The 27,040-nt window shown below is 41.0% G+C and overlaps 1 protein-coding gene across 1 annotated transcript; it reads right to left on the bottom strand.

Moving 5' to 3' along the window:
- Nucleotides 1-647: 647 nt before the first annotated feature.
- GTPBP4 (GTP binding protein 4) lies at nt 648-25,029 on the bottom strand. The gene is made up of 17 exons (XM_032237314.1): nt 24,902-25,029; nt 22,946-23,116; nt 21,039-21,142; nt 19,969-20,105; nt 18,796-18,896; nt 18,307-18,399; nt 16,932-17,123; nt 16,765-16,830; nt 15,769-15,858; nt 14,139-14,249; nt 13,577-13,654; nt 12,706-12,757; nt 11,989-12,089; nt 7,693-7,890; nt 1,439-1,504; nt 1,090-1,233; nt 648-871 (listed from the first exon to the last, which is right to left on the bottom strand). Exons 1-17 carry the CDS (start codon nt 24,947-24,949, stop codon nt 719-721), a joined length of 1,905 nt encoding a protein of 634 aa, XP_032093205.1. The 5' UTR covers nt 24,950-25,029; the 3' UTR covers nt 648-718.
- Nucleotides 25,030-27,040: the final 2,011 nt, after the last annotated feature.

Genomic DNA, 27,040 nt, shown 5'->3' with positions numbered 1-27,040 from the left:
CCATCCTTTTCCCCCCCTCCCTTGATAATGTAATGGTTAAAATGAAGTCCTGATCTTCCAGCTGCTTCCATTCTCTTTCCCCCTTCCTCCTCAGCTGTTTGTTTCAGCTGTGTATCTTTGTTTCATTAGCCTCAGGAACAAACTCCCATCATGGCTATCCAACAGCCTATTCCTAACACCACAACCAGGCTTCACAGTGCCTTTTTGTCATGCTGCTGCTACAAATACACACATACATCATGGTCAGTCCCCTTATTTGGGGTTAATACCCTTTCAAACCATTACTTTAGAACAGATGTATTTTATTTCACAACCCAGGTTAAAAGTATCATTTCCTTCCATAGACCAAAATTTCAATATAAATCTAACCCAAGCAGCTGTTCTGTGCATGAATCACTTTGCATACTCATAATTTAAGTTTGAATGTTTTTTTATCCCAGGTAGCCCATAGCCCACTGAAGGTCTGACATGGTTTGATTAGGCTCTTTGCCAAAGTATACCCCTGAACCAGAATTGTTGCTCTATAATTGCAGTTTAAGGAAACCACTTTCCTCAACATCATGATTGAATAACCCAAGATAGCAGTTTTGAAAATTAGACCTGTAACAGTTAAAGAGAACTATTTTAAAGAAAAACAAGGAGGCAGATTTCAATGCTTGCAAGTTTTATTTGTGTCAACATAGACATCTTTTATTTTATTTTTTTCTTAACAGTTGTTTTATCTTCGGGTGGTTGGGCCGGCTTTTCTCTTTCCAGAAAAGAGGTGTTTGGGTTTAAGGTCAAAGACAGTTCTATCTGCCTCACCTTTCTTGCCCAATTGATTCATCACCTTCTGAGCATTCTTCATCATGGTTTTTGCTTTCTTTACCATCTATTAAAAAAAAACATTTGTAAGTAAAAAGGTGCACAATATGAATTTAAATATTATATGGCCACATATTGCTCCATATGTGTTGGAACTTCAGTTTCCATTGAAAAAAAAACCTATTCAAAGCTGAAAATTCACACTATAGATAACTTGGCTGATAGTGAATATATGCACTTACATATATCTGAATAAACTGATAATTTCATAAAACTGAGACATACCCTAGCATCACGAAGGCCAGACACATCACGAGGGGTAGTAGAGCGGCTACGGCTTACTGGCATAGATGCGGGTGGTTCAGAATCTTCTCGCTTGCGTTTACGGGTGATACTGCGGGACCTTCTTCCCCCGGCTAAATAATGCACCTGAATATTTGCAGATAAAAGAATCTAATCAGACACCTTAAAAAGTTAATCAGATGCCTTGCTGCATGCAACCTTGTGTCCTATTAACATAGATTCTAGTATCAAATGAGAACCTACAAAGAGTGTAACTCTATTTTTTTTAAAATTACACGTGCAGCAATGATACAGGAGGGGGAAATAATAAGCAAAAAAGAGCATATCTTACATCAGAATTTCCAGTTACACTAAGTCCCAGATTTGTCATCTCCTGCTCAAGGGTTTTCTGTTGAACCTAAAGGCAGAAGTAAAAAAAATTCAGAGGTTATTTTCTCCATATCCAAAAGCCAGTGCCACCTTCCAAATCCCAGAGAGCCAACACATAAGCAACCTTTCACTCCCCCAAAATACCTTCAATCCAACACCGAAGTCACTTCACTCTTTCTCCACAATCAGCTCTACTACACCCAGCCTCTTTGCTGCTCTGCTTTTATAGCTGCTCTTATTGGGCAGGTGGGCTGGCTAAGGTGAGGTCTTAAAGGAGCAGGGCACCATACCCCTTTTGCTAGCTAATTTTCAGTCACTAAGGAACCTAGGGAACAGCCCTGAACTTCTCAAAAGCAAGGGAGAGCAGAGTGCAGAGCAGCACAGCTGTTTGAGATGAGAAATCAACAGCTCCAATGCTCTTTTGCTATTCCACATCTGGAAAAGACCGTTTCACTAACAAAACTTTTGAATTTTTACCAGTTAACAGTTTGGGTACACAGGCAGCAGGCAAAAGTGGCCAAATAGCATAATGCATCCCAATGCAATAAATCTTGCAAGTTGAGAGTACATTTGGTGTAGTGGCTAAGATCACCAGGCTAGAAAATAACAGACCATCATGACTGCAGATTCTCAATCATCCAAGTCATGGTTATTCCAAAGGTGCTTTTTCAAAAGGCACTGGACATTCTTCCTTTTTTTCCCCTTGAAAACATTTTGGACAACTTTTCATCTGAAATAGTATAGGGTTTCCTGCCTGGTCAAGAGGTTTAACAGTTTAACAGAGGTGGAAGGGACCTTAAGAGTTCATCCAGTCCAACCCCCTATTCATGCAGGAAACTTGTACTAGGGATTCGAACTGCCGACCGTTCTGATCGATGAGCTCAGTGTCTTAGCTACTAAGCCACCAAATCAGTGTTTGGACCAGAATATCTCCAAGACCCCTTCTGTTCTTTTATACTGAAAGTTCTTCAGTGCTTTTTGTGTACATTTCCAGGACAAAAACCAAGAAAACCTAGTTTTTCCTCAAGGTTAAACTGATTAGAGATTTCAGATGGAAGTTTATCATAGGTACAAGCCTGCAAATTAGGGAAACAAATATAAACCACAATTCTTCTCTACTTCAAACATGGTTGCATAGCCTCTTTTTGAATTGTTAGCAAAATTAAGAATTCTGCTACTTAAAAAAGATAGCATATGTAGGAGGATGCTCTATTTATTCATTTACTTGTATCCCACCTTTATTATTTTTACAAACAGCTCAAGGCAGCAAACATTCAACACATTTTCCTCGCAACAACAATAGCCCCTTTGAGGTGAAGTGAGCTAACAGGGATTGATTGGCCCAAGATCACCCAGCTGCCTTTCCTAGTTAGTTAGGGCTTGAACTCATGGCCTCTTGTCACAAATATGCTTTTCCTTAAAAAAAAAACCCAAACCAAATATGTTTTTCCCCTTAAAAATGTTTCACTTCTCATCCAAGAAGCTTCTTTAGTTCTTCTACAAGTTCAAGGCATGACTTAGCCAGGAAAGCCAGCTAACTTTGGGCCAGTCATTCTCTCTTGGCCAACCTCATGGGTTATTGTGAGGAAAACAGGAGCAGTAAGGTAGGTTGGATTTCTTTGCTGTCTTGAGTTATTTGTAAAAATAATAAAGGTGAGATTAAAAAGAATGAATAAATAAACATAGTTTATGTTCTATTTTTGAATTATTTGCAAAATCGAGGCTTTTAATTAATAAAAAAACACAGCAAATGTAGGTTGTTCTACATTTGCTGTCTTTAATTAACAGTATTTTTAATTTTGCAAAGAATTCAAAAATAGGATGTAACCATCTTTGAAATGCAGAAGAATTTGGGTAACCATGATTGAAGTGGGGAAGAATTGTGGTTTATGTTCAGCTTTCCGAATGTGTAGGCCTCCAGATAATGAAATCTTTAACCAGCTTTATCTTTAGGGAAAACTGGCTGAAGTAATCGTGTACTTAAACTGCTCCCATCTAATTACTTGGATGGCAGATAGTGGTCACTATAAATACTCTGGAGTTATATGGACTACAGGGAATCCTCAATTCACAACCATAATTGAGTAAAAACTTTCTGCTGCTAGGCAAGGCAGTTGTTAAGTGAACTTTATGTGACCTTACTCGTGACAGTAAAGTGAATCATTGCAATTGTTAAGTGAACTGGTCATTAAGTGAATCTGGCTTACCCCACTGACTTTGCTGGTTGGAAGCTGGCAGGGAAAAGTCATAAATGGTGATTATATGATCTCCAGGATGATGCAACTGTCATAAGTACAGGTGGTCCTTAACTTTCAATAGTTCATTGAGTGACCATTCGAAGCTACAACTGAAGTCACTGAAAAAAAGTGACTTATGATCTTTTTCCACATTTGCGACCGTTTGTAGGATCTCCATGGTCGTGTGATCAAAATTCAGGCACTTGGCAACTGGTTCATACTTATGACCGTTGCAGTGTCCTGGGGTCATGTGATCACCTTCTGCGACCGTCACACAAAGTCAGTGGGGAAGCCAGATTCACTTAATAACTGCAGTGATTGGGCTTAACAACTGGGGAAAGATAGGTCATAAAATGGGGCAAACCCACTTAGCTATTGCGTGTAAACAGAAATCTTGGGCTCAATTGTAGTCATAAGTTGACTATATGCCAGTTGACTACGGGGAGGGTTAAGGTTATAATGGCTGCAAGTGTGAAAAGAGTGTCATAAGTCACTTTTTCACTACTGTTGTAACTTTGGTGTGATTGTCCTCCAGGTCGAAGGCTCTCCAGAATCTGCTGGGGATTATTTGCCTTCCAGGGGTGTTTTCTTTCAGCTGATATGCTCCTGCGGAGTACTGAAGGCTGCTCTGCGTCACAAGAGACCACTATTCTTGAAGCGGCTTTGGAGAATGATTCTCCAGGGCCTCTGAAAACCGTGTGAAGGCAGACACTCCCATTCCAGCATGATTTTCAGAGCCTCCAGAGGCCGCGCAAGAGACCACACAAGAACACGTCCCAAGCTCACCCAACCTTCCCAGTGTCCCAAAATCATGAAAGAACGCTTTCAAAGCTCATGCTTCCAAGAACAGTGTCATGAGTGGCATAAATAGGAGTGTGACAACTCTGACACAGGTCAAAGGTTCACCGCCACTGGATTAAACAGGTCCATCTCTTGGAGCTCCAGAAGTGTAGCAGTCCTGCCCTCCAGAGTAAGATTTCCCTTAGAACAGATGTGTCAAACACGCGGCTGCGGGCCGGATCCAGCCACTGAGTTGGGCCATGGGACTGTCCTGGAGACAGCGAGGGACTGGCCACATCCACCCAGTTGGCCATAATGATCAGGCCACCCCCCCCCCCCACCTCCCCAAGGGCAAACAAATTCCTGATGTGGCCCGCAATGGGATCCAGTTTGACACCCCTGGCCTTGAGAGCTGAATCCCCTCTCCGCCATTGTTCAGAAGAGTGCTGAAAATCTGGTTCGTCACTCAGGCTGGAGATAAGGTAAGAGCAAAAGTCTTCACTTCATTTACTTGCTATCTTATATTGATTTCATTTTCATTGGTTTGATTGTTGTGATGTGGCCAGAGTGGTTTTATTTATTTATTTATTTATTTATTTATTTATTTATTTATTTATTTATTTATTTATTTATTTATGACATTTGTATGCCGCCCACTCCCTAGGGACTCTGGGCGGCTTACAGACAAAATAGGAGACATATAAAAATTAAAAATAATAATACAGTTAATTAAAAAATTCACATCATGCATACAGCTTAGTGTGGGGCTGGATACTCATCAACAGCCCCAGGTCTGCCGGAACAGCCAGGTCTTGGCAGCTTTGCAGAAGGCCGGGAGAGTAGTGAGAGTCCGGATCTCTACGGGGAGATCGTTCCACAGGGCCGGGGCAGCAACAGAGAAGGCCCTCCCCCGAGGATTCGCCAACCGACATTGACCAGCCGATGGCACCTGGAGGAGGCCCAATCTGTGCGATCTTATCGGTCTTTGGGAGGTAACTGGTAGGAGGCGGTCTCTCAGGTAGCCAGGTCCTAAACCATGTAGGGCTTTAAAAGTAACGACTAGCACCTTGAAGTGTGTCCGGAGACCAATGGGGAGCCAGTGCAGCTCGCGGAAGATAGGTGTAACCTGGGTGTATCTAGGTACACCCCCAATCGCTCGCACGGCTGCATTCTGGACCAACTGCAGTCTTCGGATACTCTTCAAGGGCAGCCCCCTGATTTGATTTGAGTCAGGCAACAGAATAGTTTCCTCACTTATTATACCATCATCATCATCATTATGGAAAGAGTAGCAGGGCCTTGAATGTCCCGTTTGGGTACTTACTAATTGTTAGATTGATTGTGTGATACATGGATCACTAAATGTTTTAAATGGGAATGGTAATCAATAAATATAATGACCCAATTTGATTGACACATCACTCTATACCAGGGGATCCTAAACCTTTTGCCAATCATTTAGTCTAATCTTCATGTTGCACACACTTCTTTAAAAACCCAAACACCAAAATGAATGCAAATGAACCATGAAAGGAATACAAAGGAACTTTGGATAAGGCGGATTTATTACAACCAGACAGAAAGTCCTCGACTTATGAATGTAATTGAGCCCAAAATTGCCACAGTTAGGTAAGGCAGTTTTTTGAGTGAGTGCCCCCACTGTACACTGACCTTCTTTAATACAGTCTTAAGTGAATTACCTCAGTTGTTAAGTGAATCATGAGGTCAATAAGCAAATCTTCCCCAATTGATTTTGCTTGTCAGAAGCTGGCTGGGAAGGTTGAAAATGGTGATCACTTGACCCTTCAAGACAGGGCAACTATCATAAATATTGGCCTGTTGCCAAGCGCCTGAATTTTGATCACATGACTGTGATCACATGACTCGGGATGCTGTGTCAAAACCGCTCATAAGTCCATTTTTCAGTGCTGTTGAAACTGCGACAGTGGTGGGTTCCGGATCCCAGTGCAACCGGTACGGTGCAACGGGGCCGGGTGTCCACCACATGCATGTGCAGAGCACGTGCATGCGTATTACTGCCCGCGATGCTCCAGTTGCTCAGCAGAGCGTCGTGCAGGTGCTATATGCTCCAATTAAGCCCCGATCGACTCAAATATAGGTAAGGACGATGGGTGGGCCCTCTGGAGCACCGTATCGAACAGTACCTGGTGCTCTGAGCAGGCACCAGTACGCCTGTACCGGGGCGTACCAGTCATATCCCACCACTGAATTGCGACCACTAGACAAATTGTTGTAAGTCAAGGACTACTTTTATCGATTTCCTTCAGCATAAGGAAATCCTTCTTTCCTTTTTTTTTTTTTTTTACCTTGCTGCCTGTATAGGCAACCCAAGTAAATCAGTACTTTTTAAAGCAAACCACAGCTGAAAATCCCATTGAAAAATCTACTGGTTTTAATTCCTTCTACCGTAAATGATTTATACTTGATAAGAAATCTAAGACCTAAATTCAACTTTCATAACCACGTGACCAAACTTTGGAACCCAGCAACATGATCACATTTGCAGGGTTCCATGATCATATGACTATTTTATAACCCCCCCCCCAAAAAAACCTAGCACTTACATCCAGTTTTTCGTAAAACTGCACCATAGCGAACAATGACTTCGCTTTACTGTTAGTCACTTAATGATCACTGCATATAAAAGGATGTAAAATCGGCAAAAGGGTCGTAACTTGAGGACTACCTGACAACTTTTAAGATACTGATAGTCCTCAACCAATTTTGAGGCCAAAATTTATGTTGTTAAGTGAAAGATTTGTTAAGTGAATTTTGTCCCATTTTAGAACTTTTCTTGCCACATTTGTTAAGTGAACCGCTGCAGTTATTAAATTAGTAACTGGTTGTTAAGCGAATGTGTGTTCTCCATTGACTTTGCTTGTCAGAAGGTGACCTAAATGGCTCCTGAACATCGCAACCATCATAAGTGTGAGTCGATTATCTAGCATCTAAGTGTAAATCATGTAACTGCAATGGTCATAAGTGTGAAAAGTAGTCATATCACTATTTTCAGTACCATTGTTGTAACTTCGAATGGTCACTAAGTGAACTGTTGTAAGTCGAGGCCTATCTGTATCTACTGGAGTCCCTTATTTCTTTCCCAGTCTAAATTCCTCCTGTCCATGACACACGCACTCACATCCCACCAAATTCTTACCCAAAGTTTTTTTATACTTGCCTTTTTAGCTGTTCTAGGCATTCTGGGCCCGTGTATGTCCTTCTCCTTTGATTCCAGGATCTTCAGTTTCTTCTTCTCACGAATTTGTTGTGCCAACTGCCTGATTCCCATCATTTCCTCATCTTCACTTTCTGAATCACTATCATATTCTCCAGCTTTTTCCTTTAGCTCTTCTTCTTTCTCCAGTTGTTCCAATTTCTAGAAAGACGCCACATTCAATGGATTAGAAACTGATTTCTATTGTGTATTTTCTTTGTGTATATTCTATCATATCTCAAGACTTAAAATGGACGCCTAACATCAAAAACAGCATCAAAAAGGCACAACAAAGAATGTTCTTTCTGCGCCAACTCAGAAAGCTCAAACAGCCCAAAGAGCTGCTGATTCTGTTCTACAGAGGAATTATTGAGCCTGTCATCTGGACCTCCATATCTGTTGGTTTGGCTCTGCAACCTGCTTCCATTGAGGACCTGTACACTGCACGAGTCAAAAAGAGGGCCGTGAAAATATTTACAGACCCCTCACATCCTGGACATAAATTGTTTCAACTGCTACCCTCAAAATGACTCTATAGAGCAGTGGTTCCCAAACTTGGCAACTTTAAGACTTGTGGACTTCAACTCCCAGAATTCTGCTGGCTGGAGAATTCTGGGAGTTGGAAGTCCACAAGTCTTAAAGTTGCCAAGTTTGGGAACCACTGCTATAGAGCACTGTACACCAGACACAACTAGAGACAAGGACAGTTTTTTTCCCAAATGCCATCACTCGGCTTAACAACTATTTCCCATACCACTATCAATAATTTACTACCGTGTTTCCCCGAAAATACGACTGGGTCTTATTTTCTTTTGCCCCACGAAATATGACCTTGGGCTTATTATCAGGGAGGGCTTATTGTTTTGGGGTTGCCGAGTGGCTGCTCCCTTGTGAACTGGCTTCTGAAGAGTCGGGCACAGCCTCAGGGGCGAAGCAGTTATGAGGTAACCACGCTCACAAGCAGCCGCCTGGCAAATCCCCTCTCCAGCCGGGCAGAGCGCCATTCACTGACCTAGGGGGTATCACTAGGGCGCCAAGCCATGTGGCACTCTGCCCGCCCCCTAGCTCCCGCAGCTTGGCACATTCAGGATACCCCTAGGTCAGTGCATGGAACTCTGCCCGGATGGAGAGAGGGGTTGCGCAAGCGCCTGTTCTGCCCCCAGCCTCACCAAGCCCTTGCACAGCTCTCCCAGGACACCACCGCCATCTGCTACGGCCACGCTCTGAGCATAACTTCCAAACTCCAAAACACAGAGCCGAGTTTTCCAACATCGGCTGCTCTATGAGTGCTCTCTATGGTGGGCCAGCTGCCGGAGAGAGAGTCTTCCTGACAGAGTCTTCCAGCAGCCGGGCCACCATAGAGAGCATTGCTAGAGCGGCCGATGCTGGAAGACTTGGCCCCGAATTTTGGAGTTTGAACTTATGCTTGGAGTGTGGCGGCTGCCAGCGGCGGCGCCCTGGGAGAACTACGCAAGGGCTTAGTGAGGCTAGGCACGGAACAGGCGCTTGCGCAACCCCACTCTCCAGCGGGCAGAGCTCCATGCACTGACCTAGGGGGTATCCCGAATGTGCCAAGACACGGGTGATGAGGGACGGGCAGAGTGCCACTGGCCAGAGGGGGGCGTTGTCCAGGGGGTTTATTTTCAGGGGTGGGCTTATATTTTTGCCCACGTGAAAAATGTGGCAAGGCGTTAGTTTTGGAACAAGTCGTATTTTCGGGGAAACATGGTAAGACTGTATTTTTTTATTATTATTATTATTATTATTATTATTATTATTATTATTATTATTATTATTATTATACAATTGTATCACAGCGGCCAGTTGTTTCGCCGGATTTGGCATTGGTTACTAGTCGGGCCCCACCCAGGGGCCTAGGACGTCGTAACGTATTTTCGTAATATGCGTGCAGATCCAAGCAGTGCGGCTTTTTGCATTTGACTGATGGTGATTTTGTCAATTTTTAACTGTTTTAAATGTAATTCCAGTGCTTTTGGAATAGCACCCAGTGTGCCAATTACCACTGGAATTATTACTGCTGGTTTGTGCCATAGTCGTTGAATTTCGATTTTTAAGTCCTGGTATCTTGCGATTTTTTCATGTTCCTTCTCGGCGACCCTGCTATCACCTGGTATTGCAATATCTATGATTGTAACCTTGTTTTTCTCAACCAGTGTGATGTTTGGTGTATTATGCGCCAGTATTTTGTCCATTTGTATACGGAAATCCCACAAGATCTTGACCATCTGATTTTCGGTGACTTTTTCAGGCTGATGTTCCCACCAGTTTGTTGCTGTTTTAATATTAAAATTTTTGCACAAATTCCAATGGATCATTTGCGCTACTGAATTGTGCTGCAATTTATAATCAGTAATTGTGCTGCAATTTATAATCAATTTATTATTATTGTACAATTGTATCACAGCGGCCAGTTGTTTCGCCGGATTTGGCATTGGTTACTAGTCGGGCCCCACCCAGGGGCCTAGGACGTCGTAACGTATTTTCGTAATATGCGTGCAGATCCAAGCAGTGCGGCTTTTTGCATTTGACTGATGGTGATTTTGTCAATTTTTAACTGTTTTAAATGTAATTCCAGTGCTTTTGGAATAGCACCCAGTGTGCCAATTACCACTGGAATTATTACTGCTGGTTTGTGCCATAGTCGTTGAATTTCGATTTTTAAGTCCTGGTATCTTGCGATTTTTTCATGTTCCTTCTTGGCGACCCTGCTATCACCTGGTATTGCGATGTCTATGATTGTGACCTTATTTTTCTCAACCAGTGTTTATTATTATCATCATCATCATCATCATCATCATCATCTTCCTTCCTAGTATCTGTCTCTCACCACTTATGGCTATAACCATGTTGCTTGTATCTTTCAATTTATATTGTTTTTATGTGTTTCCTAGTACAATTTGCTAGCTTATTAGTAATCTTGACTATCACTAAGTATTCTTAATGAATGTATTTTATTCTCCTTATGTACACTGAGAGAATATGCACCAAAGACAAATTCCTTGTGTTCAATCACACTTGGCCAACAAAGAATTCTATTCTATTCTATTCAAATTCCTATTCTTATAGACCACCACTGCCCTTCAGACAATTCACACAAATTCTTACTTCCTCTGCCAAGCTAGAAAGCCGATGGGGTTTCATTTCACATAGTAGGACTGTCTATATGGCAATAAAAATTTAAATATGATTCTGATAGAGGTAGCTCTCAACATACGACCACAATGGGGCCCAAAATTGATGGTGCTAAGCAAAACATTTATTAAGTGCACATTGCCCCATTTTATGATATTTCTTGCCACAATTTTTAAGTGAATCACAGTGGTTGTCAAGTTAGTAACACAGTTGCTAAGTGAATCAGGCTCCCTCACTAACTTTGCTTGTCAGAAGGACACAAAAGGTGACCACATGACTCAGAGACACTGTAACTGTCATAAATATGAATCAGTTGTCAAGCCTCCGAATTTTGATTATATGACCATGGGGATACTGCAAAGGTCGTAAGCGTGAGAAATGTCTATAGATCACTTTTTCCAGTGTCATCAGAACTTTGAACAGTCACTAAACGAACTGTTATTAAGTTGAGGACTACCTGTACTGGTTTGAGCTCACAAATGTCCCAAACTGATTATACAATGCATTTTGAGTGTAAAGCAGAACTGGAAAGAGAAAATTTTGAATTGAAACCATATGCACAACACCATAGAGAAAAATAAGAAACTTGTGCGATGTCAGAACATGTACCGTATTTTTCAGAGTAGACACACCAAGATTTTGAAGAGGCAAATTTTTAAAAAAGGTTTTGCTCTCTGCAGGCCTCCAAAAAACAGCCTTTTTTTTTCAAAAAAAAGTGGGGGGAGCAGTATGAATAGCTTTTAGGAGACTTGTAGAGTGCTCCTGGGGGCAGGGGCAAAATGAGCAAAAAAACAGCCTGTTTTTTGTCAAAAAAAAAAAAAGGGCAAGCCTTTAGGAGGCTTGTAGAGTGTTCCTGGGGGCTGGGAGGGAGAAAATTAAGCAAAAAACAGCCCACTTTTCACTCATTTCTGCCTTCCCCAGACCTCAAGAGCACTCTGAAAGCCTTCTAAAAGATATGCACGGCCATTTTGGTGGAGGGGGCGGGGTTTCAGGAGGCAAAAAATGCTGTATTCAGTGTATAAGATGCACCCAGATTTTCAGTATTTATATCTGAAAAATACGGTATTTTTTTTCTATCTAGTACATCAGCAGTAGTTTAATACTTACTTTCATGATGTCTGGGTCAATGTAATCAGCTATGTTATGACCTTCCCAAATCTCAGGTATCACATCATATTTTTCAGATGGATTCATCAGATCCCAATATTCTTAAAGCAGGGGGAAAAAATGAAGGACTTTTATTTGTGCAACTCTAAAATCCCTGCAATTATATTCAGTTGATAGCAATTATATTCAGTTAATAAGAAAACCCATCCTAAAGTAATAAATTACATGCTGGAAGTAAGTTATATATAATGGAGGTTTAAGCTTGTTTGTTTCAACCGACAACATTCCTTAAATTCTGAAGCATATCAAAATTAGATAAAAATATAGATTTGAAATATATGCTTGAACTATATATGGTTTTAAAAGCCTATAGAATAGAATTCTCCACTAGTCGGGAGTAATTCCTGCCTACAACTTGGTACCATTCTTAATAGAATATGAAAAAGGGAATGGATCCTACCAATATAATTAGAATTAGAATTATTTATTTGTCAGTGCACAACATATGTACAATGAGATTGATTGCGCTTCCTCAGTCCACCTCCAACTCAATACAAGGGGAAAATGTAGGCCTAGAACTTATGAGAACTTATGAGAATTGTGGTTTTTTATTTAATTTATTTCTGCTTTAGCTGTTTACAAAAAAGGAATAATCTGATAGTGACCTACTGTGTAAAACTGTTGCATTTCTAAACAGAAAGATAACTTGAGACTTACTCTTAAGATCCAATATATATTCATCCCCCATTTCCATTTCCACGTCTTTCTCCTGCAACAAAGATGCATAATTAGTTAAGAGTTTCTTATAAATTTCACAAAAATCACAAAAAAGTCACACAGAGAGACAAACTGGTCTAGTGGTTACGTCATCAGGCTAGTAACCGGGAGATTGTGAGTTCTAGTTTCCACTTTAGGCATGAAAGCCAGCTGGCTGATTTTGGGCCAATCATCAGGAGACTGAGTTCTAGTCCTGCCTTAGGCATGGAAGGCTAAGGCTGGATGACTTTGAGCTAGTCATTCTCTCTCTCTCCCTCTCAACCCAACTTATCTCACAGGGTTGCTGTTGTAGGGAAAACAGGATGATGAAAGAAATATTAGATATTTTTGCTGCCTTGAGTTGTTTATAAAAATAATAGAGGTGCAACATAAGATAAATTATTATTTCTTTTATACCCCTAAGGTAAAAGTAAAGGTTCCCCTCGCACATATGTGCTAGTCGTTCCCGACTCTAGGAGGGGGGGAGGGTGCTCATCGCTGTTTCAAAGCCGAAGAGCCAGCGCTGTCCGAAGACATCTCCGTGGTCATGTGGCTGGCATGACTAAATGCCGAAGGCTCACGGAACGCTGTTACCTTCCCACCAAAGGTGATCCCTATTTTTCTACTTGCATTTTTATGTTCTTTTGAACTGCTAGGCTGGCAGAAGCTGGGACAAGTAACGGGAGCTCCCTCCGTTAGGCAGTGCTAGGGATTCGAACTGCCGAACTGCCTACCTTTCTGATCGACAAGCTCAGCATCTTAGCCACTGAGCCACCATGTCCCTTTATAATTTATACCCCTAAAATGTGGAATTTTTTCATAAAATACTTACCAGTTTCTTTTTTGGGCCATCAACTTCCATGTGCTTCTTCCGCATCAAGGCTCCTTCCGGAATAAAAGGGGGCCTTTCCTAAAATGCAGGAAGGAAACACAAAGTGAACTGAAGAAGTTCCTTTTTATATATGTACTGGATTCATGGGTCCCCAGCCTGCAGGGGCATGGCCCACTGGGAACCGGGCCACCCGAGTAGCAGGCGAGTACACGAAGCCCCATTTGTGCAAGAGGTGGGCATTGTCTCCAACACCCCCAGCCCAACAGACTGCCCCTGCTAGTCTGCAGAACCGGAAAGTTTAGGGACCGCTGTACTAGGTTACTGAGCAGGACAACATCCTCCTCCTTTTCTTTCAGTCTGTAAGCTGACAAATCTTCACTGTTAATTTTTTTCCCCCACTGCAAAAAAAGATCCATACACTCTAATGCCTTTTCATATGTATTTAACTGGAAACTCTTACAGGAAAGTTTGCCAGATGTGGATACATCTTTGCAATAGAGGCAATGAGATACAATATCTCTCTTTCTCTTTCTCTCTCTCTCTCTCTTACACACACACACACCTTGTTGTCCCTTTTTGTTGGAAGAGCTAAATGTAGCCTGTTCAGTACATCATTCACTTTGTTTCCTTTCATTTTGGTGCCAACGCGATGGGCCAGCAACCTGTCACAAGCCTGAAAATAATAAAAAAAAAATTTAATTCAAGAAATATTGAAGCCAAGCAAAGCATTAACACTGATCCAGACCTACAGACAATCCTCAACTTACAACCAGAGGCATATCAATCGTTCAGAGTTAACGGTAGGAACCCTCTGCCCAAAGCGACTTACAACCCAGTTCTAAAATTATGATCTTTGCTCTGCCTGCGGTCACATGACCTCATTTGGGACACTTGTCAACCAGAGCACATTTATGGCTGTTTGAAGCATTCCACGGTCATGTAACTGATATATATATATATATATTCTAAAAACTGTTTTGACTTCCGGTTTTTGGAAAAGAACAGACACTACAGCGATCAACGGGCTTGCTAATGAATTGCAGCACCCGCCGAACAACTCTTGCAAAAAAAAGCTTGCAGTCAGGTCCAGTCACATGATGACTCGCTTTTCAACTGTTACAACCTACTAAGTTGGCTGGCTTAATTGCAGTCATAAGTTGAGGTCTACTTTTAATAGATTTAAGTTATAGGGAGGCACTTGCATGTTAGAACTATGTCAGATTAGAATGCTTTCATTTGACTTTCCGTATGGAACACGGTATTGAACTTGAGGAACTAAATGGCTTCTTGTACATGGAGATTCTCAGTCATTCAGGTCCTGGTTGTCCCAAAGGTGCTTTTTCAAGAGGCAACTGGACTTTCTGGTTTTTCTTTGGAGATGTTTCGCTTCTCATTCAAGAAGTTTCCCCACCATCCAGTCAGAGCTGAAGAAGCTTCTTGGATGAGAAGCAAAATATCTTCAAAGAAAAACAAGGAAGTCCAATTAATTGCCTCTTGAAAAAGTACATTTGGGATAAAAGGCTCCTTACAATATCACATGATTCTATGACAAGACCAATCTCTGGGGAGAAGAATTTCTCAATTTCAAGAAGTGTAATTTAGTACCTGATCAGAAAAGAAATAACAGTAAGGCAAGAATTTGGAGAAGGTGTAATCACATGTCCCCTTGCAACAGCCAAATCATAAGGCAAAGCTACGGGTAGTCCTCGACTTACAACAGTTCATTTAGTGACTGTTCAAAGTTACAACGGCGGTTTAAAAAGTGACGAAAGAAGAAAGATATTTTTCCTACACTGGAGCCTGATGACGAATTGCTGCAAGCGATTTCCAGGAATTGACAAATAGAGAATATCTATTTTTTTAAGTTCTCTTTTTGATTATGTACAATGATATAGGAAAGTTCAACCGCCCACATTATACAAAATCATTTTTAAAAAACAATATAGTGCCAAACAGCCATAAGCAGGGGAGAAAACTGGCATTAGCATCTGCTGCAAACATTGGAACAAGGGAAAGCAAGTAGAACCCAGCATCTAATAAACGGGAGGATTTTATGACAGTGCAAAGATCAAGCAAAAATTGTTTTTGTTTTTCTAATGCAATATTTTAATGCAAGCTGCAAAATAGTCCACTGGATAAGCAGAAGGGAATTGAACCCAATGTAGATATTCAATATACACGCATTCACTCACTTCAGTTTTAACCTGAATAACACCTTCTTCTGTCATAGTGCTTGTCTCGATCACAGGAAGTCCATCAGCTTCTAATTCAGCAAATATTTTCTGAAAGATGATAGATAAATGAAAGCATTTGGCAAAATTAATTACACGCACCCTCGACCCTAAGGTATCCAAATAGTACATTTATCCACATGAAACATCATGTAAAGATTGCACTGGAATACAGAGCAACCTCAAAACTGTACACTTACTTGTATACAGGACATTGTGTGTGTGTGTCTGTCTGTCTGTCATATAAACATACTTTTTGATTTAATTAAATTTAATTAAGTTTAATTAATATTTCCATGTTATGGGAAAAAACCCTGGCTTTAGGCACATGCAGTCTGAAACAGACTGATTATTAGGGAAGGTTAAGAGTGGGTATTATTATTTCATATTCCACTAACATTACAAAAAAACAAATCTTTCAGTATGTGGGTAGATTTCAGGCTTGCAAGATGAACTTTGCTCATCAGCAGAGAAAAGTGCAGAATGGGAGGTGAAAATAGGAGACGGAAAACGTGTTGGATATGTTCACCACTTGAATTATTTGTAAAGTAATAAAGGCCAGGTATAAATAAACTGAAGGGGAAAATCAATCAGCTGCCACCAGAAGTGAAGATAGAAAGTAAAAAAAGTTGCAATAAACAGACTGCTTGGCTAGAACAACAAAGGTAGATATTGAATGATTAATGCCTAGACTGCAATAGAAAATGCAAATAGAAATGATATGTGTTTTTTAAAAATATATAAAGATATCTTAAGAGTCCATCATGGCAGACCACCAGATCTCTGAGATCTTGTATAGACCTCAAAGATTTGGGAGTGAGGCACTCAAGCCACCAAAACAGGGGGGGGGGGGGGTTTAATGGAAGGGGAAGGAGGGAGGAGGAAGAGAAGAGGCTAGTCAACCAAGATATAAGCATGCCTTTGTCTGTGTAATCACTGCTTCTGAAAACTACTCACCTGATTCTGTTCTGAAAGTTCAGAAATCCTTTTTACATCACATTTATTGGCTACAATAATTAGAGGCTAAAATAAGGAAGAGAAAGAAAACATTGAATAAGCCAGCTTGGATTTTCTAACAAAAAACACGGAAGCTTTAAAACATAAAGGGGTAAAATCCCAGGCACCTTGTTGGCAAATAATGGCTTAATATTCTCAAAAAGTGCCAGCTGCTCTTCCAAGCTGTGGCCACACTGTTCTGATATATCCATGACATAGAGCACAGCAGACCGGAGATGGGCAAGTGCAGTTATGGCCTGCATCTCAATGGTGTTTCTGTCTTCCAAAGGATGGTCCAAAATACCAGGAGTATCTATGACCTGCAATGGAACAGTAGAAAATTAAGAGAGCTGGTCCAACAAACAAGAACAAGAGCAAGGTAAAATGCAAAACCCCATCTGAGAAACCATCTCAAATGAAAGTAGGGCATTAATAATGTGATTTCAATTGTCTCCAACCACAGATTTGGGGACCGGCACCGGGTAGCGGGATGCCAAAAACTGGTTGTGCAAACAAGCAAAGCCCCATCCGCAGGATGCAGGCAGCACGTAAAACCACGGCCCCCTCCAATCCATGGAAAAACCTCTCTCCATGGAACCAGTACCTGATACCCCAAAGGTTGGGTACTGCTGATTTACAATAAAGAGCCAAGGTGGCGCAGCGGTTAGAGTGCAGTACTGCAGGCTACTTCAGCTGACTGCTAGCTGCAATTTGGCAGTTCAATTCCCCCAGGCTCAAGGTTGACTCAGTCTTCCATCCTTCTGAGGTGGGTAAAATGAGAACCCAGATTGTTGGGGGCAATAGGCTGATTCTGTAAACCACTTAGAGAAGGCTGCAAAGCACTATGAAGTGATTTATGAAGTCTAAGTGCTATTGCTAGTACAGGTAGTCCTTGACTTCTAACAGTTCATTTAATGACCATTCAAAACTGCAAAAGCACTAAAAAAAGTGACCCATGACTATTTTTCACACTTATGACCGTTGCAGCACCCCCATTTATATGATCAGATTTTGGATGCTTAGCAACAGGTATGTATTTATGTCAGTTGCAGCATCCTGGAGTCATGTGATTACCTTTTGCAATCTTCCGACGAGCAAACTTAATGAGGAACTCAGATTCACTTAACAACTATAGCAAGAAAGATTGTAAAATGGGGCAAAAGATTGTAAAATGGGGCAAAATTCAATTAAAAACTTTCTTGTTCAGCAACAGAAATTTTAGACTCAATTTTGGTTGTAAGTTGAGGACTGCCTATACAAACACAGGTAATTCTCAACTTACATCTGGTCACTTAATGAACATTTGAAGTTCCAACAGACCCCACCCCCTTCCAAAGATACTTATGGCCCTGTTTCAAATTTCCACCTGGAACATAACAAGTAAATAGTAACAATAATTTAGAGCAAAAATTCCAAAACCTGAGTTTATAAGACAAAAAGAAAAAAATACATATTCCCTTAAATAGGAACAATTGACTGATTTAACTAAGAGACAGTTTTTACCTGCCAACGCAAATACTTGTAATCCATGTGTCCCACAAACAGAGATTTTGTGGTAAATGCATATGGCTGCACATCTACATCAGCTCTTGTTACCTAAAACAAAAAAGGGTGTCATTTATGAAACAACTTCTGTTCTGAATCCAACCATCAGTAAATGTGCCAACACATACAATAAATGTTTCTAAACTGGGGTGGCACAGAATAAAAATATTTTATTTTCTGAAGACAGGAAAATGGAAGATGTATTTTTTTTATAATCTTTTGTAAGATATACGACTATATCTTACTATAAGGTAAGATGTGCAACTATTATTAACAAATACTAGCATGTATTTTCTCAGTTTAGGAAACGATACATCAAGAGGATTGTTCTCAATCTAACTAAGCCTGCGATTTTAAATACAGTGCTAAGAAATTACTTGTGCTTACTCAGTGTTTATTATTACATTCTAATTTAGTGTGACTCTGACGCAAGACATATCCACTAACCTTATTTATGAAACTTGATTTCCCAACATTGGGGTACCCACACAACAGGAGAGTCCGTGTGTTAGGATCAATGGTTGGTAATCGTGATAAATGCTGTCGTACTGAAATTTTAAAAAAAGAACACAAACGTATTGTTTAGATACATAATATTGTAGTTTGATTTTGCGTATCATATGAATTTAGCCATTAAGGTATTAAATATTCAGTCATTCATTATGGTTTTAAGTTATGCAGCTTGACCTGTTTAACCCACTCAAATGCATTCAGTTATACCATTTTGTATTTGAAGGACCACTGGGTGGTTTAAAGGATAAAACTCAAAATAAAAAGCAAATAACTCCTCAACGCCCAGCAACAACAATCGGACAAACTACTTGATGGTGTCCATATCACACTGAGGTCTCCAGGCCTGTTGGCAGTACTATGTCTTCAGAGCCTTGAGAAAGAGTATCAATGTGGAAGCTTATCTATGCAGGGATGATGTTTTACAGGGAGCAGGCCAGAAACCAGAACAAATAAAAACAGTCAGTAAATATACAATTAAAAATTCTAGAATAAAATAACAGATAAAATCTATGATAAAATCCAATCTGTCAATTATACATGGTCTCACTATATTAAAATTACAATCCATAAACTGTGAGGCCCGTAGTCAGTTTAATACTTAAAAGGGAAAGGAATAAGCAGTACAAAGGGTTTGCTACCTTTGCTTTATAAAATAGCTTTGGTGGATTAGACACTTGTTTCCAACGAATCCCCAGTGCTGCTGCGCAGAATCTAGCCACCTGCTCTGTATTTATGGACTGTTCATCCATAAGCAACCACTGGAGCCATTGATTGGGGATTTACATCTGGTGGGACCATGAAAAGGGCCTTTTTGGTGGTGGCCTCTTCTCTGTGAAACATCAATCCCCACCAGGTGTGGCTGGGTTCCCTCACTGTTGCTTTTCCAAAAAGCCCTTAAAAATGGCTTTGTCAGCGAGCATAGGGATCATAAATGGAGACAATCCAAGCAGTTTATTTGTGTTGTTGCTGCCATGGGGAGGATGGGATGGAATGGGATCTTGGTGAATTTTTAAATGTTGTAAGCAGCCTCGAGTCACCTATGTGGGACTTGGACAGCCATATAAATTTGTTTAGTAAATAAATAGTAATTTTCTATTCTTGACATACCTTGTTCTAAATATTCCAGGCTCTGCTTCTGTCTTTTGATTATGGTACACATCCGCCCCAAGGCTGCACGTTTCAACTGTTTGCATCGATAGAGGGAATCCCCGTATTTCATCAGACGCACATAATCTTTGGCAACACTAAGTCAAAAAAACAGGTATCAAATCTACAGTATACTTTATCAGCTAGGAGAATGTTTAACTTTGTTACAATTTTATTTCACTTGATAGGACACTATCAGTGGGTTAGAAGGAACAAAGAATGATAGCTAGAAAAATATAAATATTATCAGTTCATCTGTCACAGTGAATTAAAATATATTTGACTTCGATTTCATTTTTTCCCCTGAACTCAGTGTTTCTCAACCTTAGCAACTTTAGATAAACAGTAAAGGTCCCCCTCACACATATGTGCTAGTCGTTCCCAACTCTAGGTGGCGGTGCTCATCTCCTTTTCAAAGCCGAAGAGCCAGCGCTGTCCGAAGACACCTCCGTGGTCATGTGGCCGGCATGACTAAAGGTGCACAGAACACTGTTACCTTCCCACCAAGATGGTCCCAATTTTTCTACTTGCATTTTTACATGCTTTCAAACTGCTAAGTTGGCAGAAGCTGGGACAAGTAATGGGAGCTCACTCTGTTATATGGCGCTAGGGATTCAAACCGCCGACCTGCCCAGCTTTCTGATCGACAAGCTCAGTGTCTTAGCCACTGAGCCACCATGTCCCTAGCAACTTTAAGATATGCAAAAATTGCTAAGATAGAGAAACACTGCTTAGCTTGTAAACAAGGACTGTCTATTACTTTTTAGTCAGCAAGTCGTAGTTCAGCAAGTCATTATTTAGTATGACGTGTGGAACTGCAAGTTGAGAGGCCAGTCAAAGCCTATCTCCAATTGAGTACCGAATTTACTGGGTGACTTCAAGCCAATCTTTCCCTCCCAGCTGCACACATTTATTGCTATGAAAATAAATTGGCTGGGAAATCCTCAATTGTCAATCAGGTGAGCTTCCAGAAGTAAGATAGGATATAAATGTAACACCTAATAAGTATGTACATAGTGAAATTCTCTTACTTGTCAATCAGATTTTTGGCAATATTTATTTGTCCCAAAGCTAGCTTGTAATGATCTTTATCGTAGAGTACATTCATCAAATCTGCATAAAAGGGATGAATATCCTGAAATCAATAAAAAAGAGAATTGATCAGTAATATATTTAATAAACAATTTGTCAATAAAATATATACAGTTCCATTTAACTTTTAATTAGATTGTATAGGTATGTATTAGCACTCTAATCCAGTAGCCCCCAATCTCTTGGGCACCAGTGACTGATTCTGTAGAGAGATTTTTTCCATGGACTGGAGGGGGCATGGTTTCACCTACTACCTGCATCCCATGGATGGGGCTCATTTGTGCGGACTAGTTTCTGTCATGCCATGGCCCAGTATCAGTCCACAGACTGGAGGTTGGGGACCCCTGTTGTAATCTGTAGAGATTTAGAGTAAAACCTTCTCCAGGATTAAAAACAATATATAAAAAATGCAAAAGAAAGAAAAGTATGTATCGGGGTTCCAAGTAATAGTCCCATAGAAAGCAGAACCGTGAGGCTGATAGATTCCTCAATGAATAATTTTATTAGAGATATCATATTGGCGCAATCTGGTGAACACCTTAGGTTTTTTAATTAGCTTTTCACCTAATTAAAAAGTGAAAGCCCCCCCCCTTTCCCCAAACAGTCAGTTGGTCCAATCAACATGCTGGTTTGTTGCCTGGTTACTTTACCCCTCATTCTCCAGCCACCTGTTGGAATGTCCTTGGTTCCCACAGGAAACTATTTTGTTTTAGCTATAAAACTCCCATTTAACTATTCTCCCCCCTCACTATCCTTTTTGCATTGTGGCAACTCTGAAAAATGGCCCCAGCCAGGTTCACTTCAGAGTTGACAGTATGACAGTTATAATCAAAATCTGACAAAGGAATAAACAAACATTCCTGCACGCTTATTATAACAATTCCCAAGCCTATTAGAACAACTAGATCTCAAGGGCTTGGTTCTGATGATTTTCAGCCAGTATTCAAAGGAATTCAAAGCTAATTCTATGAACCCATGGAAAATTTGATTCCGGTAGGGGTGTAAAAACTCAAAAAGTAACTTATGATATGGCATGGACAGAAGCTGTTTGTTTAAAAAAAGTAGATTTATCAATCTAGATTTATCTAATAATATACACATTTCAAGAATGACTTATTATTTCTTTTGCCAGTAACAGCACAAGTATAAAGTGTGATTATATTTTCAGAGAATACCAGAATCCAACCACCAACAGTCCTTTATAAGTACAATGAAAAATTAATAGCGTCCATAGAGCATTTTAACATTTCAATTGAAAAAGATCCATTGACGATTACTAAATACCAAATTGTTTATAGAAATTTTATCCCCATCGTCAAATCATAAAGTTTAAGATTCCTTCTCCTTCTCAAACCCAATTTCTAATTATTTGACAGCAATGTTTTAGCACTACCTTAGTCCCCATATTTCTAAAATTCAGGCAGTCCTCAACTTATGACAATTGAGTGAGACATTTGTTAAGTGAGGTTTGCCCCATTTTATGACCTTTCTTGCCACAGCTGTTAAATGAATTGTTGCAGTTGTTAAGTTAATAACCTTGGTTGTTAAGTGAATCTGACTTTGCTTATCAGATTACATCAGGTGATCACATGACCCCAAGACCATGCAACCGTCATGAGTCACTTGCTAAGTGTCTGAATTTTGATCACATGACCATAGGGATGCTACAATGGTTGTAAGTGTGAGAAATGGTCACAAGTCACTTTTTCAGTGCTGTTGTAAATTTGAACGATCATTACATGAACTGCTGTAAGCCAAGGATTACCTCTATACAAGTTTTCTCCAAGAAAGAAGATATAATTAAATTTATGTAATGAACATATGCTTTAGTTGAAAAATCACTTACATCAAGTTTTGGGAAATCCATAATTATTTGAGTGAGCCTGTCATGATAATTTTGTTGGGTATATTTTACTTTTCTCATGTAGAAATGACGGATTCTGTGAATTTGATAATGCTTATGAATGACTGTAGGAGTCTTTCGCTGGGTCTTGGACAATGTTAAATCAATGAAGTCCTGCAAAATAAAGAAGAAATAACAACTGATGAAAATGAAGAAGCAGCAACAATTATTATCAATGGTATGAAAAAATGTTGACAGCTCCAAAGAGGAGAAATGTGTGCCAATCTTGCCCAATCTCTGAGACAGGAAATGAAAACTATGAACCATTACAACAGATATTCTAAACAGTAAGTATGAATCTGATATATATATCAGCAACATCAACTGGCCAACCAGTTTTCCCAAATCCACGTTCATTGTATCAATGACATTAACCATCTCATTCTCTGCTGTCCCCTTCTCCTTTTGCCTTCCATCTTTCCCAACATCAGAGTCTTTTCCAAGGTGTTGTCTCTTCTCCTTTGGTGACCAAACTACCTGCCCTTCCACAATCAGGGTTGATTTTAGGATGGACTGATTTGATGTTCTTGCAGTCCTAAGATTCTAAAGTCTTCTCCAGCACCACAATTCAAAAGCAAATTATGCACACATACACACAATAATTTCTATCCTTGACTGAAGGAATAAAAAGGTCTGTGTTACATTATATCAATAACTATATCGTATTTTTAAAATTCACCCCAATCCCTTTCCTGTACTTTACAGATCTATTCGTTTATTTGAGAACATATGCAAACCATACTTCTGCTAGCTTCGATGTACTCTTTACCAACCAAGTTGTTTTCAGAAACAGATCTGCCAAATTTGTACCTTTTGAATACCCTATCATTTTATCTTCCTCCACATTATCACCAGTTTCTTCATTTTCCTATTTCAGGAGCAACTGATGTTATTCTACATATTTTTTGCCATCGTTGTTCTTTCTTGTGATAATTTAACACCTCCAAGGGAAATCCTTTGATGAGAACATGAATACTCTTTGTGATTTTTCTTCTCCTTCAAATCTACTACTAGCAAGTTTTTTTATAGCAATTTCCATTTTCTCTACAAGAACTGAGGCTGCTTTTCCCCCTCCTGCACCTGGACCACCAATTTTTCTTCTTTACAGCTTCAACATGATGCTCTGATGTCTCTGGATTATTTGATGATGTGCCATCAAGGCATTTTGAACTCCTAGCAACCACCTAGATTTTCTCCATGACAGTCTGTCCCTGACCTTCCAGTAGTGCAGTGCCCCCCAACCATTTAGGCATCAGGGACCGGTTCCATAGAGACAAGGAAGGGTGGGAGGACGGAAAAGAAGGAAGGGAAAGAATGGGAAGGAAGGAGGAAAAGAAAGGAAGGAGGAAAAGGGAGGAAGGAAAAGGAAGAGAGGAAAGAAAAGGAAAAGAGGGAAAAAGAAAGGAAAGGAAGGAAAAGGAAGGAAAGAAAGAAAAGGAAGGAAGGAAGGAGGAAAAGGGAGGAAAAGGAAGGAAGGAGGAAAAGGGAGGAAGGAATGAAAAGGAAAAGGAAAAGGAAAAGGAAAGGAAAAGAAAGAAAGAAAGAAAGAAAGAAAGAAAGAAAGAAAGAAAGAAAGAAAGAAAGAAAGAAAGATGCTGTCGTCTGCAATGCCAACCTCGGAGCCAGCCCAGATGCAGAGGAGCTCATGGAGGCGGCTTCAGTGAAGAGGGGGATTGGATTCATTCGGCGATCTTCATAAAGCCGCCTCGGCCTTTCTCCACAGAGTGCAGATCGGAGCCTCCTGGGGACTCAGAGCCTCCTTGGATCCTCTGCCAGAGGAGGACCAGCGCCATCCTTTCCCTGACAGAGACACGTGGAGCTCCCCGGAGTCCGCAGCCAGCAGAGCCCAGGCGATCGTGTGTCCTTCCGGGCGAGAGGGATCCGGGGTCGGGGGCTTACCTTCGCGGACGGGACCACCATAATCTTCCTGAAGTTGTAGAGCGCCATGGCGGCAGCGCGATCGCCCGGTGCCCGGCCTGGCTCGGAAAGGCGGATTGGCACGGGGCAGCGAGACTTCCGGTGAGAAGAGTTCTCGCGGGAGCTGACACCGGAAGTAGCCGTCGATTTCCTCTGGATCGCCCTGTCCCGAGGCCCAAGAACGTCAACGTGACGTTCTACAGGTTTTTTTCCTTTCCGGAAATATACATGTGGGCCCAAATCTAAGCCAATAGGCAAATTGACAATATTGAGAGTTTGTGGAGGCGGGGACAATCATTCCATGATCGCAAAATGAATGCGCAACTTCCGGTTCCGTAGTCACGAAAAGGCGTTGATGTCGCACGATGGCGATTCTCTATTTTTCGTACTTCTATATGTCTTAGATTTGGGTTGTTTTGTTTGTTTTAATCACAGAGTGATAAAAGCCACTTTCGACTGAAAGGATTGTGCGCCGCCAAATGGCTCGATGTAGAACTGCAGTTTCTTCTTTCCATGACATTCGGGCCAAGGAATTCGGCCAACAGCATAACCGTGTAGTGATTTAAAGCAACCGTTAGATGTCAGCAGACATACAAAAAACCCTTTTAATTCACGATTTTGCATAGAATAGAATAGAAAGAATAGAACTGGAAGGTCTTCTAGTCCAGCCCCCTGCTCAAGGCAGGAAACCCTATACCAGTGATGGCACACCTTTTTGTAAACGTGTGCCAAAATTATGTGCCGCACACGCAATAGCACGTGCACATTTAGACAGGTGACTGTCCAGTCTCTTAAAAACCTCCATTGATGGAGCTCCCATGATTTCTCAAGGCAAACTATTTCAGTGCTAATTGTCTTCACTGTTAGGAAGTTTCTCCTTAATTCCAGGTTGCTTCTCTCTTTGGTTAGCTTCCAATCATTGTTTCTTGTTCTGCCCTATTTTCCCTTTGGAAAATAGCTTGACCTCCTCTTCTTTGTGGTGCCCCCCATGGTCTGTGTGCTTTCTTTTGATGTTGAGGGGACCTACTGTATCCTCTCTGTTTTGGACTGGGCGCTGGCTAACGTCTAAGGGAGCTCAGGATCTTCCACCCCAACTGGCATTGCCTAGTGTTAACCTTGAAGTTTGTAGCAGCCTGTTAGAAAAAGAAGAGCAAATGATCAACAATGTCTCTTCAATTAGTTTCTAACCATCGTTTCTCGTCCTGCTCTCTGGTGCTTTGGGGAATAATTTGACCCCCTCTTCTTTGTGGCAGCGCCTCAACATCTTTTTGTAGTAAGGTGACCAGAGGTGGTATTCAGGAGGTTCTGACCAGTTCTGGAGAACCGGTAGCAGAAACTTTGAGTAGTTCAGCGAACCAGTAAATACCACCTCTGATTGGCCCTGCGCCCATGTATTCTCTGCCTCCCAAGTCCCAGCTGATCGGGTAGAAATGGGGATTTTGTAGTATCCTTCCCCTGCCACACCAATCAAGCCACACCCACAGAACCAGCAGTAAAAAAGAATTGAATCCCACCACTGAAGGTGACCAAAATTGGTTGCAGTATTCCAGGTGGGCCCTTACTAGGGTTTTATAAAGGTGTACTAATACTTTGTGTGATCTTGATTTTATGCCTCTGTTTATACACCTAAGGATTGTATTAGCTTTTTTAGTGGCAGCTGCACACTGCTGTGCAATCTCCAATCAGCCTGCAGCCTCAGTAGGGAGAAAGTGTCATTACATTCCCCCAGGGTTACACATCCAAGAACCACTCCGGTCCAGGAGAATAGCAGTCACCTGTAACACTTGCCAAGTGCTTCAAAAATTACCAGTCATGTATCTCTGAGGAAAGCAGATGTCCACGCTCTTGTGCAGCCAAAACAACAGGGCCACGGAGGGAAGATGCCAGGGAGATGGAGGGGCTTGCCCAGTGCAAACTGAAATGGCCAAGAAGAGCCAGTCTGGTCCCAGCTTCTGATCACATCACCAGAATTGATCTTGCAGGCTTGGTACGTTTCACATTCCTTTGGTTAAACCAATGTTGGTGACCCTTTTGGGCTCAGTGTGTCAAAAATCTAGAAAATACCTAATTTGACACTAAGTCCAACACATACACATAGAAAGAGGGGGGGGGGGGACCATT

This window comes from Thamnophis elegans, chromosome Z, assembly GCF_009769535.1.
Source record: "Thamnophis elegans isolate rThaEle1 chromosome Z, rThaEle1.pri, whole genome shotgun sequence".
NCBI classification, from domain to species: domain Eukaryota; kingdom Metazoa; phylum Chordata; class Lepidosauria; order Squamata; family Colubridae; genus Thamnophis; species Thamnophis elegans.
This window is presented reverse-complemented; position numbering and strand designations above follow the sequence as displayed.

Excerpts from the sequence above, each read along its gene's own strand:
- GTPBP4 (XM_032237314.1), bottom strand. The coding sequence starts at position 24,949 with ATGGCGCTCTACAACTTCAGGAAGATTATGGTGGTCCCGTCCGCGAAG. Across the intron at positions 21,143-22,945 it reads TGGATTTCCCAAAACTTGAT|GATATTCATCCCTTTTATGC; the intron begins GTAAGTGATTTT and ends TATTGATTTCAG. Across the intron at positions 18,897-19,968 it reads CCTGGAATATTTAGAACAAG|TACGACAGCATTTATCACGA; the intron begins GTATGTCAAGAA and ends TTAAAATTTCAG.